Here is an 18,355-nt window from a genome sequence, read left to right on the forward strand (position 1 = left end):
GTTATTAAATGTAATTTTGCAGTCATATCTAAAGCAACAGAAGACAATTCCATTGGAAGTTCATCAACCTTAAGTGTTGATTGGAATTTTACCCGGCTTGCCCTGCCCACCGATGGGTGGAGCGATCTGATAAAATTGCACGAGAGCCGAGAAATCAGGATCATGCCCGATTTCCCAGCTCTCATGATTTTCCGAGAGCCAGATTTCTGGTATGGTCAGCCTCTCGCTGGAAATGGGAAAGCGATTGGATGAATTATTTAAATTCTTTTAAATCTTAATTTATATCTGTTTAGCAAGTCCAGGCGCTGAATCGTCTGGGCTCACTTACCTTTATAGCCTCGCAGGGAAAGTTTCTCCCTGGAAAGGAAAACAGCTGCTCCCCATAAAAGGGGAACAGTCATGTTGGCCTCGCCAGTGGAACCAGAGGCCATTGAGGCCTCCTCCAAAGGCCAAGGACAAGGGGAGGGTGCCCCTTGGGCACTGCCAGACTGGCACCTGAGCAATGCCCACTGGACACCTTGGACAGTGCTAGGATGGGGCATATGGGGGCAGGGCTATGAGAGTGGGGTCTGAAGGGGCAGCCCAATGGGGGAGGGGTGGGCCCGCTGCCATTCTGCAGGTGTGATCAGTGGGGGAGGGAAGGGGTGCTGCCACTCTGCTTGTGATCAGTAGAAGGGAGATAGGCCCTGATGCCACTCTGCAGATGCAATCAGTTGGAGAGGGAGAGCTGCTGCCACTCTGCCTGCGTTTGGTGGGAGGAAAATGGCATGATCAGTCTGGGCAGTGGAGAGAGTTGGTGGGGGCTGCATTTTGGGTCATGTGGGCCTTGCGATTGGCCACGAGCCCCCATAAATGCAGTTGGGATGGTGAGTTTGTGAGGCTGCCTACAGCAGCAGGGGCCTGTCAGCTCTCTCTCTGTCTGTCAGATCTCTGCTGCTGCTATTGCACATGTGCAATGTCTGCACATGTGCAATGTCTGCACATGCAATCACTTCTGTATAATTGCAATTGTGCATTTGCAGACACAGAGGTCTGTACATGCGCAATAGCTCCTTCAGCAGGCTGGCTAGTGATTTAAGTCCAGCTCACTGCATGCAGCAACTAGAAATGGTCTAGCCCATGTGTGAAAACACACCCAAAAACTGGATCAGGAACTCTCCCATTTTCACACTAGCTGGACCCCCATTCTGGATTTCCACTGCACTGCCCACCACAGAATCGGAGTGGGCAAGGGGTGGACAATGGAAATGTCCGTTGGCTTGGGTGGGATTTTCCAGTCTTGCTTGAGCAATGCCGTAAACTCCCACACTTGGAATCAATCTCATAAAATTCCACCTGTTATCTCTGTTTCTCTCTCTCTACAGTTGCTGAGTATTTTCTCTTCTCATTTCAGATTTCAAGCAACCAGATTATTTTGCTTGTGGATTTAATATATTCTACTTAATTTATTGTAATATTTTGGTCCATTGAAAACACCACAGGCATTCAACTAGTAAATGTAAAATAGCAATTGGGTTGGAATGAATACAGCTGGCAGAGCAAAATCAAACACATCTGTAAATCAATGATTCTTATGTATCTTCAAGGTGGATGTGGGGACTGATTTCACAGATACTGCTCTTCCACAGTATGAACCCAAACAAGCACTAATGTACAGGGTCCTTGTTTGTATTTGATAGTCAAGTATGTCCTAAATAGTCCTCAATAGCTTTGCTGAATTATTTTAACATCCTATCTGAAGATAAACAATTGCATAGATTTTCTCTTGGAGTGTTATGCTGTAGTGTCTCAAAGGATTAGATTTTCCACATTAGAGTAACAGGGCGGGATGTTCTTCCCGCGCTGGCCCCAAAACGGGAAAATCCTGCCCGAGGTCACCAGACCTTTGCAAGGAACGCCAGCTGCCCACTGTGATTCCTGGGCGGGGCAGGGAAATTACCCCCATAGAGTTTCACAGCGCAGAAAGAGGCCTTTCGGCCCATTGTGTCTGCACTAGCCATCAAGCACCTATTTATTCTAATCCCGTTTTCCATTACTGGGTCCGTAGCCTTGTATGCAGTGGCTCATCTAAATGCTTCTTAAATATTGTGGGAGTCCCCACCTCTGCAATCGTTTCAGGCAGTGAGTTCCAGATTCCCAGCACCCTCTGGGAATGGTTTTTCCTCATATCCCCTCTAAATCTCCTGTCCTTTACCTTAAATCCATGCCCCTGGCTATTGAAGTTTGAAGTTGAAGTTTATTTATTAGAGTCACAAGTAAGCTTACATTAACACTGCAATGAAGTTATTGTGAAAATCCTCTAGTCACCACATTCCAGCACCTGCTTGGGTGCACTGAAGAAGAATTTTAGCATGGCTAATGCATCTAACCAGCACATCTTTTCGGACTGTGGGAGGAAACTGGAGCACCCGAAGGAAATCCATGCAGACACGGGGAGAACGTTCAGACTCCACACAGACAGTGACCCAAGCCAGGAATCAAGCTCAGGTGTATGGCACTGTGAAACAGCAGTGCTCAACACTGTGCCACCGTCCTTCATAATTTTGTACACATCAATCACACATTACCCCCCACTCCCCACCCTGCAGCCTTCTCTGCTCAAAGAAAACAACCCCAGCCTAACTAGCCTCTCTTCATAGCAGAAATTCTCCAGCGCAGGCAATATCTTGGTGTATATCCTCTGCACCTTTTCTAGTACAATCATGTCCTTCCTGTAGTGTGGTGACCAGAGCTGCACACAACATCTAGCTGTGGTCTAACAAGCGTTTATACAGCTCCATCATAACTTCTCAGCTCTTAGATCCTATGCCTCGGTTAGGAAAGGCAAGCATCCAATATTGCTTTTGAACCACCTTATCCACCTGTTCTGCTGCCTCCAGGGATCTTTGAACATGCATCCAAGGTCCTTCTGGACCTCTGTACTTCCTTGCTACCATTCATTGTGTATTCCCTTGCCTTATTAGTTCCCCCAAAATGAATGCATTGGAAAGTATTCAGCAGTCTTGTTTCTTGGGAAAAGCACACTGGAAAAGATGTGCCTATGCAGCACATTTACTGGCTGCTTCAAGGTGTTCCAGGTGTTGGAACATAAACCTTTTTCAAAAAAGGATCAGAAGTCCAGGTAAATTGTTGATTTGGAGGGGCTGTGATCTCACAAACACACTCGCCCTTTTGGATTAGTCTGGGAAGCAGGTGCCATTAGATCTGAGGTCTGAGGAAAATGGAACTTTCAAATGAAAAAAATCTTTTGATGGTGCATTTCAGACCACAAGACTCCCCAAAGTGCTTTACAGCCAATGAAGCACTTTTGAAGTATGGTCACAGCTGTAAAGTGGGAAACTATTCCGCCAGTTCACGGATGCACACACCCAATGCCAAAAACTATCAGGTGGATGAAGGAACTAGTCCTCTGTACAACCACTTGTTGCTACCCCTATGTTTAGTTTAAAGTTTATTCATTAGTGTTACAAGTAGGCTTACATTAATACTGCAACAAAGTTACTGTGAAAATCTGGCACCTGTTCAGATACACTGAGGGAGAATTTAACATGGCCAATGCACCTAACCAGAACATGGATAGTCTGCCCCTCTACCGCAGCTACATTCGTGGCCAGGTATCCCTGGAGAGGGAGCATGCGGTGTCCACGGATACAGTTGACGCCTTCCGTGCCCGCTAGGCACCGCAGGGGCTGGGGTGCATTATAGACCCCGACAATCACATTTTGATTTAATGTTTTAAGTTTCCTTTAGACTTTGGTTTTGTTCAGGCCGTCTCCGCTCTTTGGGGGGCTGACCCTTTTAATTTGTCCCTAAGTTAATTTGAGTTTGTTTTCTTGTTTGTGCCTTCAAAGACCACAGTCCCCACCCCTCTCCCCAACCAGCACATCTTTCGGACTGTGGGAGGAAACTGGAGCACCCAGAGGAAACTCACGCAGACGCGGGGCAAACGTGCAAACTCCACACGTGATGTGGAGATGCTGGTGTTGGACTGGGATGGGCACAGTAAGAAGTCTCACAACACAGGGTTAAAATCCAACAGGTTTATTTGAAATCACAAGCTTTTGGAGTGCTGATCCTTCATCAGGTTGCCAAACTCCAACACAGACACTGAATCAAGCTGGAAATCAAACCCGGGTCTCTGGCGCTAACCACTGTGCCACTGTGCCAACCCAAAGTGCAGCTTCTATATTTTGTCTTCTTTTCAAATTAAAGTTATAAAAAAAATTTGTATTGCCAGTTTGGAAGCTTGGTTGCTGTCAATCTGTTCACGTTATTACTGAACCACAGCATGAAGGCTTTATGTAGGGTGAGGTTGCATTTATTATTCTCTTAATTATTCCTATTATTCTCTAATTGCATCATACATTGCCGCGCGATTCACGAAATAAAAGCAGAAATTGTTGGATAAACTCAGTAGGTCTGTGGAGAGAGAAATGTCTGTGTTTCGGATCCTACCACAGAGCTGGTGGGACCCACCAAAAGAATTTAACATCATGAGCGCTTCACTAACCCGACGGTAAAGTCAATCGTGTGCTTCCTTTGAGCGTTTCGCAGATTTTTGTCCCCCCTCAAGTTAAGGCAAATTGCAGATCACCGGCGAGGATTTGTCAGTGACAGAGCCGTTTTAAGACCTAATGTGCGGAAGGGAAGCCTCCTCTAAGCGCAGGTTTGAAGGGCAGGCGTGTACAGTACTCCAGGGGTTTTGCAGGAGAGAGGGAGAGAGAGAGAGAGACAGGAGAGGGACTCACAGGAACTGCAAGCAGACCCAAGCCTTTGAAATCGACATGGCGCCCTTCGCAGTGTGTCAGTTTCACCTCCTGCTCTCAGCCGCGGTGGCTCTCTCCTCTGCTTTCAACATCGATGTCAACTATCCGATTATTAAACAGGGACCAGCCGAAAGCTACTTCGGATATTCGGTGGCTCTGCACCGGCAGCTCAAAGACCGGGATCGCTACCTGTAAGTGTATTGCGGGGATCAGGAGAGAGAGAGAGGGGAGGGTATAAAGTCTTCCTTGTGGCTGGCATCAGGAGGCATTAATAGTTTGTAAGCAGCAGGTGAAATGTTACAAAGAGTAATCGGGCCAGAGTTGTTGCTGTAAGTCCCTTTATCTGGTATTAAAAATTATTGCCTGAGGGTTGAATCACCTGGTTTTTAACTTCCATAAGGAATTGCACACACACACCCAAACTCTCCTTTGCAACACAGTGTTTCGCTTTAGAAAATTAAATGGGGATTCTCAGAGTAACTTCATTGCAGACACTCGTGGCACTAATAAGTTTAAATGTGATATTTCAGATACGTTTGCTGAAATGTTGTGGTGATAAAATGTTTTAAGGTGGTGGGGAGTCCGAAACAACATTGATTTTAGTGGCTGGCCCTGGTTGGGCGCCCGGGCTCTTGTTTTAAACTCATAATGTTTTAAAAGTTTAGTTTAAAACTTTAGCCGGGTCGAAGCCTCCCGCCGCGCAGTGAGGGAGGTCGGTTTTCTGAGCGCCAGCCTCTGATCTTTCTCAGGGGTGCTGTACACATCTTGGTGCTGAAGATCCCGGCTCCTGAGCTGCTTCCAAAGCATCACCACTGGTACCGGGGCGTCCCGGATCTCCCACACTGAACCCACAGAGGTTGTTTTGTAAGAGAATGTGGTTCGGTTTGACTTGCATCAGGGGTGAGATTAATTAACAAGAGAACAAAGGGGGGAATTCCCAGAGAGATTGCAGGTCTGGGAATTAAAACAGCAAATACTGGATAAACTCAGCAGTGGAGCCGACACATTCAACTCCGGTTATCTGTCTCCATTGAGGCTGAGCTTATCCAACGTTTTTCAGTCTGAATTTCAGATAACCAGCAATTCACAGCATTTTTATTTTTTTAATTGTAGAATTGCTGGCAGCTCTGATTTGTCCCTCTGAGTGAAGGGGAGGGGATATCTTAATGTGCATCATTTTCATAAAGATCCCAGTGCCTCCCCCCGTGGCTGATCGCCCCTCTGAGTGTGTGTTTGTGAAGAGGTGAGTTTGAGCTGCTTGAGATAGTTATAATCCACTCCAGCTCCAGTGGGAAGTTGTGTGATGTGCTGGGGGGGGGTCTTTGCTGAGCCCCCTTCCCTCCCCATTGACGGGCTATAGGTGAGTGATCATCACGGAGTGAGGTGCGGGCTGGTTACCTGTAAGGGACACACAGTACCTGTGTGTCTGTGCCAGGTATTGAGTCAGTTCCAAGCCCATGAGCTTCGCTCCCCCCCCGTGATTGGGAGTGTTTTCACTTTACTGAGAGCTGCTTGTTTGCTTAAGCTGTGCTCTGCTTTGATAGAAGGCTAAAGGATTTATCAGCAAGGAATTCTTTCTGTGGACTTCTGCGTGTGGGGGAGGGGAGGGCTGCATATTTCTTCTCCCAGCCTCTCTGCTTTTTCAGCTGGGAGCTATCCTGCTCAAAGTTTCAATGCTCCACCTGAGTTTACCCCACCCAGTGAGGCGGTAAGACCTTTGCTTCCATTTTTGACACAGGTAAATTTCCAAAAGTGTTTGCACACCAGGTTCGCCTCACCCCTTTTCCTTGGTATCAACCTTTCCGGATGAAACATGTGTCCTTTAATCTGCCCGGTGAATCACTGACTCAAATCTTAACAGGCGCGCCTTGGGCTACGGCATGTTGCATTGACATAGCGCCTTCATCCCAGTGAAGCGTCTCAAAGCGCTTCGCGCGGGCGTTCTTTCTTACCTATTTATTCATTTATGTATTTGTTAGTGTCACAAGTAGGCTTGCATTAACACTGCAATGAAGTTACTGTGAAACTCCCCTAGTCGCCACACTCCAGAGCCTGTTTGGGTACGTGGGGTGGGGGTGGGGTGGGGGGGAGGGGTGTGGGGAAGAGAATTTAGCATGGCCAGTGCACCTAACCAGTACATCTTTTGGACTAAGGGAGGAAACCACAGCAGCGGGCGGGGGGAATCCACCCAAGCATGGAGAGAACATGCAGACTCCTCACGGACAATGACCCAAGCTGGGAATTGAACCTGGGCCCCTGGCACTGAGAGTCCACTGTGCCACCATTATTTACTCCAGTTGAGAACTTCTCCCCCCTCAACCCTTTTCCCTGAAGATCTGGACTCCGGTAACTTGTGTTACGGAGCATCAAGTGCCATCTGCTGCCTCACTGGAGGGGCCATGGGTCTTGGACAGCCAGAGATGACAGGGCATTCAACCATGAGGGCATCGCGGTTGACCGCGACCCTTCTTTCGTCCGGTATCCACATTTGTCTTTTTGAAGGCTTGTTGGGAAATGAAGGAAGCAAAACCAAGTATGTTCTGTCCCCTCACTACCTTGGAGAGAATGAGGCCAATTTCCATCCCAGCTATGAGTGGATAAAGGCATGGATTCATCCTTGGACCCTCCATGTCAGTCTGGCTCAAGATACTCAGGGGAATGGAGACAATGAGAAAAGCCAGGAGTGTATTGTATTCAAAAACTGTGTTACATTCTGGGTGCAAAGTGACGCAGTTGCTGCTACAGAACTGCAAATAAACTGTTATTCAGGATGATGATTTCTGTTCCAACTACCTATCAGTGTGGCAAATATATGTGTGTGTATATTATGAGAAAATGTGAAAGCAATTCCTGCCTCCATCTCCAATGTTCAACTTGTCTGCAGGAATGATTTATGATGGGGTTCTGGTTAGTTGCTGCTTGCAGCCTATCATTGTTTCATCAAGTGGCAAGTGGCCATTCTGTTGTATGTGATTTAAAACTGGGAGTGGCAATAGGTTCGTTGATAGTGGAAGACATCACAGTCAAGTATAATACTACCCTCATCTGATATCCGTGCATGCGCACTTTCCAACTAGTGTACAGATGATGATGAATGTTATTCTTGGGGATATTAGTGAACTTTTTGAAGCTTTTAAGAGCTGTAGGTGTGTCTATGCTTTTTTATTTACACACCTGCACTCACAATTGGTTTCCACACAATGCTTCCTCTGACTGTGTGTTGCTGGGATCTGGAGAGCTCAGAGTGTGGACTGAAGCTAATCTGTGACCGTTGCTCTGCAATCTTGGTCTCCTTCCTGGCCCTGAACTGAGCGCGTTTTCCACCCCCCATATCCCCATTACTCCACACATTTACCATGGCTAATGCATCTAACCTACACATCACGGGACTGTGGGATGAAACCAGAGCACCCGAAGGCAACCCGTGCGAGCATGGAGAATGTGCAAACTCCACACACATAGACAGTCAACCCAAGGTTGGAATCGAACCAGGGTCCCTGGTGCTGTGAAGCAGCAGTGCTAACCACTGTGCCACCCTTTCGGTTTAGTGTCAGTTCAACACTGGTAAAGGTGCAAAAAATACTGCACGTTTATTTCATCTGGATTTTAAAGCTGGCGCGACAGAGGGAGGAGATTCTGAGCCAGCCACAACAAACAACTGGTGCACATTCCTGTAGCTTTCAGCGAGGTCAGACAGGTCAGCGACTGGCTAACTTGGGACAGCATTCAGTATTGACCTGGGATGGGAGGCACATTTGCTTTGGGCCATCCGAGTTCAGATTGAATGCAGTGATCTCTAAGGGGTTGAAATTATAAAGGAGGTCTTACTTTGTGCACATTTACTGTCAGAGGTGACTGCCAGGAGAGCTTGAACAATTACACCATTGAATGTGTGCCGCTTGCTTAGCTGAGAAAAGTAAATAACGTGTAGGAAGTATGTGAACTTTGTTTGTGGTCAGTCTATGTGAAATGTAATTAAAGGGGGTTGCCAGCGCAGATTGTGTATTGTGCATCTGTGTCGATATATCTTCTCATTGTGTGTAAATTGCCTTGGGCTGGCCTGAGATCATGAATGGTGGATGCTGTAGAAAAATGCAAACCTTACTTTTTTCATAGAGCAAATGAGGATTCCATTGTAGGCTCAAATATAAAACCTCTTTTCATTTATTATAATGGAAGGTTCCCATTTGTGGATGATGAAAACTATGATCTTGTAAACACGATGGACAAAATTTGCAACATGTAAAACTGAACAAATTTTTTTGGTTCGTCAGGGATGTGAACGGGGAATCGGAATTCTTGCATGGAATTCCTCAATTTGGTCTGTTTTGGGGCTGCACATCATGGGAAGTTTCGACAGAGTAGATGGGGGGGAAACACTCTTCCCATTTGTGGAAGGATCAAGAACAAGAGGGCTCCAATTTAAGGCTATTGGCAAACAAAGCAATGGAGACATGAGGAAAAATGTTAAGGTGCAGCGAACAGTGGTGACCTGGAATGCATTGCCTGAGATTGTGATGGAGGCAGGTTCAATTGAAGCAGTTAAGAGGGAATTGGATTATTACCTGAAAAGGAACAATGTGGAGGACCATAAGGAGAAGGCCAGGGGAAAGGAACCAGCTAAATTAAATTGTTCATTTGCGAAGCTGACGCAGACACTATGGGCTGAATGGCTTCGTTCTGCCATTCTATGAATTCCGTTCATTAATTAGATGCACGAACTTTCAGGATTTTGCTAACATTTCTGGATCATATTCCACAATGCGGCCCATTTTTAAAAAAGTGCCTGAACGTTTGTAAAAGGCCAATGAATTGCAGACAGTGGAAATATGAAAGACAGAATGGTTCAATATTCAGATGGATAGCTGAGTTTGTGATTAGGGACTGATGGCTGAATCAAGAGGTACTAATATTTACACTTAGGTTAGTGAGTCATGTATCTCTTCTGTGTTGTCTTTTCCCTCTTTTCCTTAATCTGTTCCTTTTAACTGCTGTGCCTTGTCAATATCTTGCAGTTCTGCCCTAAATATTAATTCTTCTTTCCACAGGCACTGAGTGGCCTTTTGCATATTTCCAGCCATTTTCAGTTATGGTTAATTGAAGGTATTTTTGCTCTTTACAAGCTAAGTCACCTTTTATCCAGTAAATATGTTTCAAATATACGTTCTTCTCCTCATGCTCTCATTTTGCCAGTTGCACAAAGGCACCCAAGCAATTGTGTCTCATCATTTGAGGCTGATTTTCAGTTGAAAGCAGATAACCGTAACCCTTCCTGGCACTTGTGTCAGCACTGTACCACCTGGTAGTTATTCCAAGCCATGATTTGTACAAGTCTATTGACACCTTATACTTTATAATGAAGGTGTCAAGTTTGTAATTCATCACACAGCTTGAAATAAATATTAATCTGCCTGCCTGTCTGGTCAAGGCTCTGTTGGGGGAAGTACACTGTCACAACTCTCTGCTATACCGTTTCAAACAGTTTTTCCTTCCCTGGGTGGATAGTTCATTTCAGGTTATCGAGGCATGCTGTTCAGACTGTTGATATTGTTCATCTTAGGTTAAGCTCGGGCTAAAGTGCTCCAGTGGCCGCAGTAGAAATTGCGTTATCGAGTATGGAATTATACACATTGAGACCGAGGTTCTGATTATCCCTCTGAATAGCTCTTCTGTTGTATTGGTCTTTAATGTTGTCTGATTACACATCTGTGAAGCACTTTGGGATAATGTTTAGGCTGTTAAGGATACAATTTAGACACCAGTTGAACAAGTTGGAGGTCCAGGCAGTATCATATTTGACCCCCAAGGTGATCTTTCAACCATACATTCACACTGCCACTAAAATAGCCTATTGGCGCCATTGTAACATCTTCTGACTTTCACACCCTCATCCATACCTTTTGCTATCTCCAGACTTCTAATACATTCCTGAAAAGCCTCCTACATTCTACTGTCTGTCATCTCGATCATCCAAAACTCTGCCCTGGGAGGCGATGGCCTAGTGATATTTTCACTGAACTATTAATCCAGAAACTCAACTAACATTCTGGGACCCAGGTTCAAATCCCACAATTGCAGATGGTAAAAATTGAACTTAGTATATAAAAAAAATCTGGAATTAAGAATCTACTGATGACCATGAAGCCATTGTCAATTGTTGGTTAAAAACCTATCTGGTTTGCTAATGTCCTTTAGGGAAGGAAATCTGCCATCCTTATCTGGTTTAGCCTATATGTGATTCCAGAGCCACAGCAACATGGTTGACTCTCAACTGACCTCAAGCAACTAGGGGTGAGCAACAAATGCTGGACAGCCAGTGATGCCTGTGTCCCATGAATGAAAAAGCTTGCACAAAATTTGATTCACCCAACGCCCTTGGGCTAGCTAACCTACCCTAGCTCCCAGTCAAGTAATGTATTGGATTTTTCAAATTCTAATCCATCTTTTCAAACCCTTTCATTGTCTTGTCCCAACTCCTCCAGCCCCACAGCCCTTTGAGATATCTGCATACTCCTAATGCTAGCTTCTCCCTCGTCATCGCTGGTGGTTGTGCCTTCAGCTGCCCAGGCTCTAAGTTCCTGATTGTTGCCTCCTGACACCTTTTGGCCTCTCTACCTCACTTTCCTCCTGTAAAGACACTCCTTAAAATTTGCCTCTCTGACCAACTTCTAGTCATCCAACCTAATGTCTGCTTTGGTGGCTGAATGACATGTTTTATAATGCCTCTATGCAGCAGGTTGTAATGTTAGCTACAAGCTGCTGCTCTTTTTATTCTCTGCTGAGTTAGCTCATTTCAGTCAGAGCAATGGTGGAGGTACGAACAATTATTTATCACATGGAAGGGGAAAAATAAATTAAAAGTCACCCACATCTGGGCCAGAATTTTCCAGCTGTTCACGCCTGCTGCTGCAAATGAGGACGGAGAATTTGGCGTTCAGACAAATCTCCGTTCACTGCAGTGGGACCAGAGAATCCCATTGGCCCCCCCTGATCTCTACTGTCCTGGCTGGTAAGGACACGTATAGTCAGAATCAGACTTTGCTGTGCTGTCCACACCAACTACTGCTCGTTAAACTCTGTCATTAACTGCACTGTAGATGAGACCCCCCTCCCTTGTCAGGGAGGACGGGAGAAAATGGGGACAGAGAAATGAACTTTACAATACTTCTGAGGTCAAGCACTTGGATTTCTTATCGTAAGTGGGCGGCACAGTGGTTAGCGCTGCTGGCTCATGGTGCCAAGGACTGGGTTTGATTCTCAGCTAGGGTCGCTGTCTGTATGGAGTCTGTACATTCTCTCCCCATGTCTGCATGGGTTTCCTCCAGGTACTCTGGTTTCCTCCCACACTCAAAGATATGCTGGTTAGGTGCTAAATTCTCCCACCATGTACCCAAACAGGAGTGTGGCAACTAGGGGATTTTTCACAATAACTTTATTGCAAAGGTAATGTAAGCCTACTTGTGATACTAGTAAAAATAAACTTCACATAAATACCTATTTGGGGCCTCTACTGCCATTTGTTTTGTGACTAAAGTTTAGGGGTCTAAAACGCTAAGAAAATATTTATGATCATATACACTGTAAATCTTGATTTGCAAACTTCTGATTTGTTTATAACATAAACATTTATAACATACGTTGCAGTTACACAACTTGCATAAGAAAATACACTGCCCGTAACAGTGAGATTGTAATGAAAATGTTCCCTAGTTCTTTCAGCCCTTCTGGATACTTGACATCAAGTTTCCTTTTTCAGGCATTGTATTTTAAGAGACAATTTGAGAGGTTTATTCCTCTGTAATATGCCGCACTTGATCAGGAAGCACTTGTTGCTGACTGCTTAAAGTGGGCAAAGTGAATGGGCATCTCTCACTTTGACCTTAAAAATGTCAGAACGTTTTAACGGAGGGCAGAGTCCCACCTTTAACCTTGCTGCTTCTTTTATATAAGTGTTTCCCTTCATAACATTTTGCCAATCTGCTGGTAAGAGAACTGCTTTCGAGTTGAAGAATTAAATGCAAATGTGTTGCTGCCCATTTGTAGGGGTTAGAGTTAACGGGCCATTCGTAGAAACTAGAAGCAGCAGTAGGCCATTTGGCCTTCCAAGCCTGCTGCACCATTCAGTATGATCTTGGTTGGTCATCAAAATCAATAACCTGATCCTGCTGCCCCGTCCAAATATCCCTTGATCCCTTTAACCCCCAAGAGCTACATCTAACTTCTTGAAATCACACAACGTTTTGGCTTCAGCTACTTTTTGCAATAGTGAATTCCACACATTTGCCACTCTCTAGGTGAGGAAATTTCTCCTCACTTTAGTCCTAAAAGATTTACTCCTTTATCCTCAAACTATGACCCCGAGTCCTGAACTGCCCCATCATCAGGAACATTCTTTCTGAATCGGGATTGTAGCTTCTTGGCTCTGTTTATTTTTCATGCTGGTGTGAATGTCATCAGGCTGAAGACATCTTTAGAGGGACGGGATTTATGGAATGAACTCCCACAGTGATGTTTGGATAAGCTTGTACTGCACCGTGCCTTGTAGCCTGAATGCCAGCGCAGATTGTTACACGAATTAGGAGTCGGACTCGAGTTTGGGCTTGGTTTTGTGGCTTGTTCTTCACGGTGATGGGGACAGTCGTCAGTTGTCTGTGTATATGAACATCATAGGATCCCTATAGTGCAGGAGGATGCCATTCAGTCCGTTGAGTCTGCACAAACTCAGCACCTTTCTATCCTGGCCCAACCTATCCTCGTAACCGGCACATTTCCTATAGCTAAACACCCCGCCACACTTGGGACGCTAAGGGAGAATTTAGCATGGCCAATACACCTAACCTGCACATCTTTGGACTGTGCTAGGAAACCGGAGTAAACCCACACAGGTATGGGGAAAACGGGTAGACTCTGCACAGACAGTCACCCGAGGCTGGAATTGATCCCGGGTCCTTGGCGCTGTGAGACAGCAGTGCTAACCATCTTGCCACCTACAAAGTTAAAGTTTTTTAAATTTAGTCACAAGTAAGGTTTACATTAATGCTGCAATGAAGTTATTGTGAAATTCGCCACACTCCAGCGCTTGTTCGGGTCAGTGCACCTAACCACTATGTTTTTCAGACTGTGGGAGGAAACCAGAGCACCCGGAGGAAACTCGCACACAGACACGGGGAGAACCAAGCTGGAAATAGAACCTGGGTCGCTGGCACTGCGAGACAGCAGTGCAAGCTCTGTGCTACCCACAAACTCATCCATATTGGAAAGCTTGATGGCCAGTACTGGCGGGGGGTGGGGTGGGGGGGGGGGTGGGTTGAATAACCTTGGCATTATTAGCACCACGCTGTACCCATCTGAGCTAACTGGCCGCAGCAAATCAGTGATTTTTATCCACTTGCTGATATCATTTTGTTTATTGCTATGTTCAATTGTTTCTGTGGTAATTTAAAGAGCAGTCAGTACCTGCCTCTCTAAAGGAGCCGTATTCACGGAGACACTGCAAAATGAATGAAGTTAAACGTGATTAATCTCAAAAGTAGTATTTAGTCTGCTGGAGTTTAGCTCAATTAGCAAAACTGCGGCTCGACATAGCATAGCTGACCTCTCCGTGTTTCCAAATGTTGCTCTGGTTATATTAAGAATTTATTATTTCAAATAAAGATACAATGATGGATTCAAGACCATAAAACCACGTGCAGGAGGCATTCCAAGAAGAGTTAAAATAACTTGATGTGCGAAGGGGTCTTTTATATGATGTTTGTATTGCAGGGGGAGCCATAAAAGAGCTGCAGAGTAACAGCTGGTTTTCAGTGTGTATCCTGAGGTTCTGATAAAGTCATAAATAACATGTGCTTGCATTACCCGAAACTCCTAATTCTGTTCTGGCGATGTAGCACACAAGCTGTGTTTGTAATTTCAGATTTCCACTGTTGGATTCTGAACATATCACCATTTTTGAAAGGCCTGTTAGTTTATCTAACTGAGAGTAGTGACTGCTCGTTATCTCAGAATGGCTCAGTTGGTGATAGCAACATGTTAACAAGTCAGTCCCTGCTTCCCAAAATAATCAAAATACTACTGCGGATGCTGGAGTCTGAAACCAGAACAGAGGACACTGGAAAAGCTCAGCAGGATTTGCCAGCATCTATTAGGAAGGAAAGAAAGAGAGTTAACACTTCTTTCATCTGACGAAGAGTCATAGGACTCAAAACATTAACTCTGATTCTCTCCTAATAGATGCTCAGCTGAGTTTTTCCAGCGACCTTTGTTCTTCTTTCTGCTTCCTAAACTTGCCCTTTAGTTGGTAGCTCTTTTTTCCCTTTTTGTACTTTTTCCCCCCCCCGCCCCCAAGTCTTGTTTTATGTTATGTCACTGGCTTGTTTTCTGCATGATGTGGATGTGCCGGCGTTGGACTGGGGTAAACACAGTAAAAAAGTCTGACAACACCAGGTTTTAGTCCAACCGATTTATTTGATAGTAAACACACAAGCTTTCGAGGTTTCCCTCTTCGTCAGGTGAATGGAGAGTTCTGGCCTCGGACAGAGCACATAAAGCACAGACAGTTTAGAGATTACTGATTAGAATGCGAATCTTTACACCTCACCTGCTGTTCAAGTCCGAAAGTGGCCGACAATGTGTGTGGAAGGAGCACTGATCACAGGTTAAAGAGATGTGTATTGTCTCCAGACAGTACAGTAAGTGAGGTTTTGCAAACCCAGGCAAGTCACGGGGGTTACAGATAGTGTGACATGAATCCAAGATCCCTGTTGAGACCGTCCTCATGTGTGTGGAACATGAACCCAAGATCCCTGTTGAGACCGTCCTCATGTGTGTGGAACTTCCCAGGATCCCTGTTGAGACCGTCCTCATGTGTGTGGAACTTGGAACTTGGAAGTTCCACACACATGAGGACAGTCTCAACAGGGATCTTGGGTTCATGTCACACTATCTGTAACCCCTGTGACTTGCCTGGGTTTGCAAAACCTCACTTACTGTGCTGTCTGGAGACAATACACATCTCTTTAACCTGTGATCAGTGCTCCTTCCACTCACGTTGTCGGCCACTTTAGGGCTTGAACAGCAGGTTAGGTGTAAAGATTCGCATTCTAATCAGTAATCTCTAAACTGTCTGTGCTTTATATGCTCTGTCCGAGGCCAGAACTCCCCATTCACCTGACGAAGAGGGAAACCTCGAAAGCTTGTGCGTTTACTATCAAATAAATCGGTTGGACTAAAACCTGGTGTTGTCAGACTTTTTACCTTGTTTTCTGCAGCCAGCATAATTTAAGGATCCCACGCAGCCTGGACATTCTCTCTTTCACTTTTTTCGGTCAGGAAAAAGATACAAAAGTCTGAGGTCACGTTCCAACCGACTCAAAAACTTCCCCGCTACCATCAGACTTTTGAATGGACCTATCTTGCATTAAGTTGATCTTTCTCTACACCCTAGCCAGCACTGTAACACTATATTCTGCATCCTCTCCTTTCCTTCTCCCCTAAATAGTCTATGCACGCTATGCTATGTCTGTATAGTATGCAAGAAACAATACTTTTCACAGAATCCCAATACATTTGACAACAATAAATCAAATCAAAAACTCTATTACAAATCAGTGGCTGGCCTTTTTCTAATTACGCTCATGCGTGTTTCCATCCTCCAGTTTTTCTGAGCTTATAATTTTTGGTGCCTGCACCTTGGATTCAGGAGTGGAGGAGGCTGTTATAAGCAGCCTCATTGAACTCACCACTTGGCTTCTGCCTCAATGTACATGCGTCAAGCCGCTCCTGGTTTGTGGTAGGTTTTAGGTTAAGGTGTAACATAAACAGTAGGTGAGAAATGAGAAGAGAAATTCAGATGGTAATCACGTTCAATTTGATCCGCACCACCTTGTCCCTTACTTTGCTATTTCAAAACGAGCCCAATCTTCGCTCTGGAAAGAGAATGGTTTGCTCTTAGTGCATTCAGCATGGTTTTGTAAAGAAGACCATTGGCTTAAATGATAAGATCGGCATGGGAATGGAGTTCAGGAAGGGAGTCATTCTGTGCACCTTGTGTGAGTGAGCTGTGGCACCGTTGCTTTTACATGTTAATTCCCAAATTATACACTTCAAAATCTTAACACGATTAAAATTCTTTTTGTTCGAGGGGTGAGGCAGGGGGGCTTTAAAATGGTAACATAACAGAAACACGTCACATTTTAAATCAAATCTATTTGGTAAAAAGTCTCAAACACTTAACACTTTAAATAAAATCCAGGCTGTTTAAAAAGTCCCAAACACAACATTTTAAGTAACACTTTCCTGTTTAATGTCCCAAACATTAACATTTTTTAAATAACATTTGGTTAAAAAGTCCTTAAGTGCTTCCAAGTAGATCAAAAATGAACCAAGAGGGATATATAAGGTGATTTAAAAAGTCTTCAAGGGTGAGAGGGAGGAGAAAAGAGTGCAATTCTGAGAGAACATTTCAGAGTGTGGAGCCTCAATGACTGAGGGCACAACCACTAAGAGCGGAGCAATGGGTAGTGAGGATGCGATGCATGAGAGACAGAGTCAGAAGGTTTTCCAGGGATGTTGCTATGGAAAATGTGAAAGCAAAGGGGAGGCAAGAAAATGAATGGAATTGAGACAAGGATATTAAAAAATCATTTCACTGTAAAACTACACATGTATCATTTCATTGGGAAAATTACATAACCTTCCATAATAAAACCTTTTGAAACTGCACATCTACAGGAGTTGTCTACAAAAAGTTTTAATACAGCTCATTAGAAAAAGGATTTTACTATTTCCAAATCTGTAAAACCCTAAAATGCAGATAAAGGCATAAGTTCCATCGAACTCTCTACTGGGCAAGTGCTATTTACAATTTTATAGAATTTGTAATTTACTTCCAGCTGATCAAAAGTAAATGAGAGGGAAAGTTTGATAAGTGTTTTGCAAATGCTCGGAAGGCAACGTGAAATTTAAATAGAATGTTATGCTACATTTTAACCTGACCTGTTTACATTCCAGTGAAAGTACGCAAGATTCGCGACAGGCCTGGAACTATTATGTTCTGTAACAGATTTTAGTGTTTGTATTTCTGCCCCTAAGTATTGCCATTTGTTCCCAAAAATCTAACAAGACAACCATTTCAATAGACGTTCAGGCAGCCTTCAAAGAAGTGTATAGCTCCCTGTACCTTCAAAAATCAGCCAGCCATGGGGAAGAGGCTGTCTTACTCATTGGCCTGAGGCTAGTACAGAGCCTAGCCTATGCATGCAGAAGTAATGTTGACTTCTGATCAATGTTGATACCTGCTTTACACCTGGAGAGTTGGGGTGGGGGGAGGAATAAAAGGAAAGTGTAATGCTGGTAAGGAGAGGAAGATAGCTTTTTTAAGTTTGGGCAAAACAGACCTAAATAACGTGCCTGAAAATTCATATTATGACATATTATTAGGGTGGCACATTGGTTAGCACTGCTGCCTCACAGCACCAGGACCCGGGTTCAATTCTGGCCACAGGTGCCTGTGTGTGAGGAGTTTGCACATTCTTCCCATGTCTGCATGGGTTTCCCCCGGGTGCTCCGGTTTCCTCCCACACTCCAAAGAT

At 44.7% G+C, this 18,355-nt stretch overlaps 1 protein-coding gene across 1 annotated transcript in view; it reads left to right on the forward strand.

Moving 5' to 3' along the window:
- Positions 1-4,716: 4,716 nt before the first annotated feature.
- Positions 4,717-18,355, forward strand: part of itga3b (integrin, alpha 3b) — a 175,081-nt gene continuing 161,442 nt past the window's right edge. The window contains exon 1 of the mRNA XM_080213818.1: positions 4,717-4,957. Within this exon, the coding sequence (XP_080069944.1) occupies positions 4,785-4,957 (173 nt within the window). The 5' untranslated portion in view covers positions 4,717-4,784. The remainder of the gene's footprint in view (positions 4,958-18,355) is intronic.

The sequence above is a fragment of the Carcharhinus amblyrhynchos genome, chromosome 27, assembly GCF_965287045.1.
Source record: "Carcharhinus amblyrhynchos chromosome 27, sCarAmb.v2.hapA, whole genome shotgun sequence".
Taxonomy (NCBI): domain Eukaryota; kingdom Metazoa; phylum Chordata; class Chondrichthyes; order Carcharhiniformes; family Carcharhinidae; genus Carcharhinus; species Carcharhinus amblyrhynchos.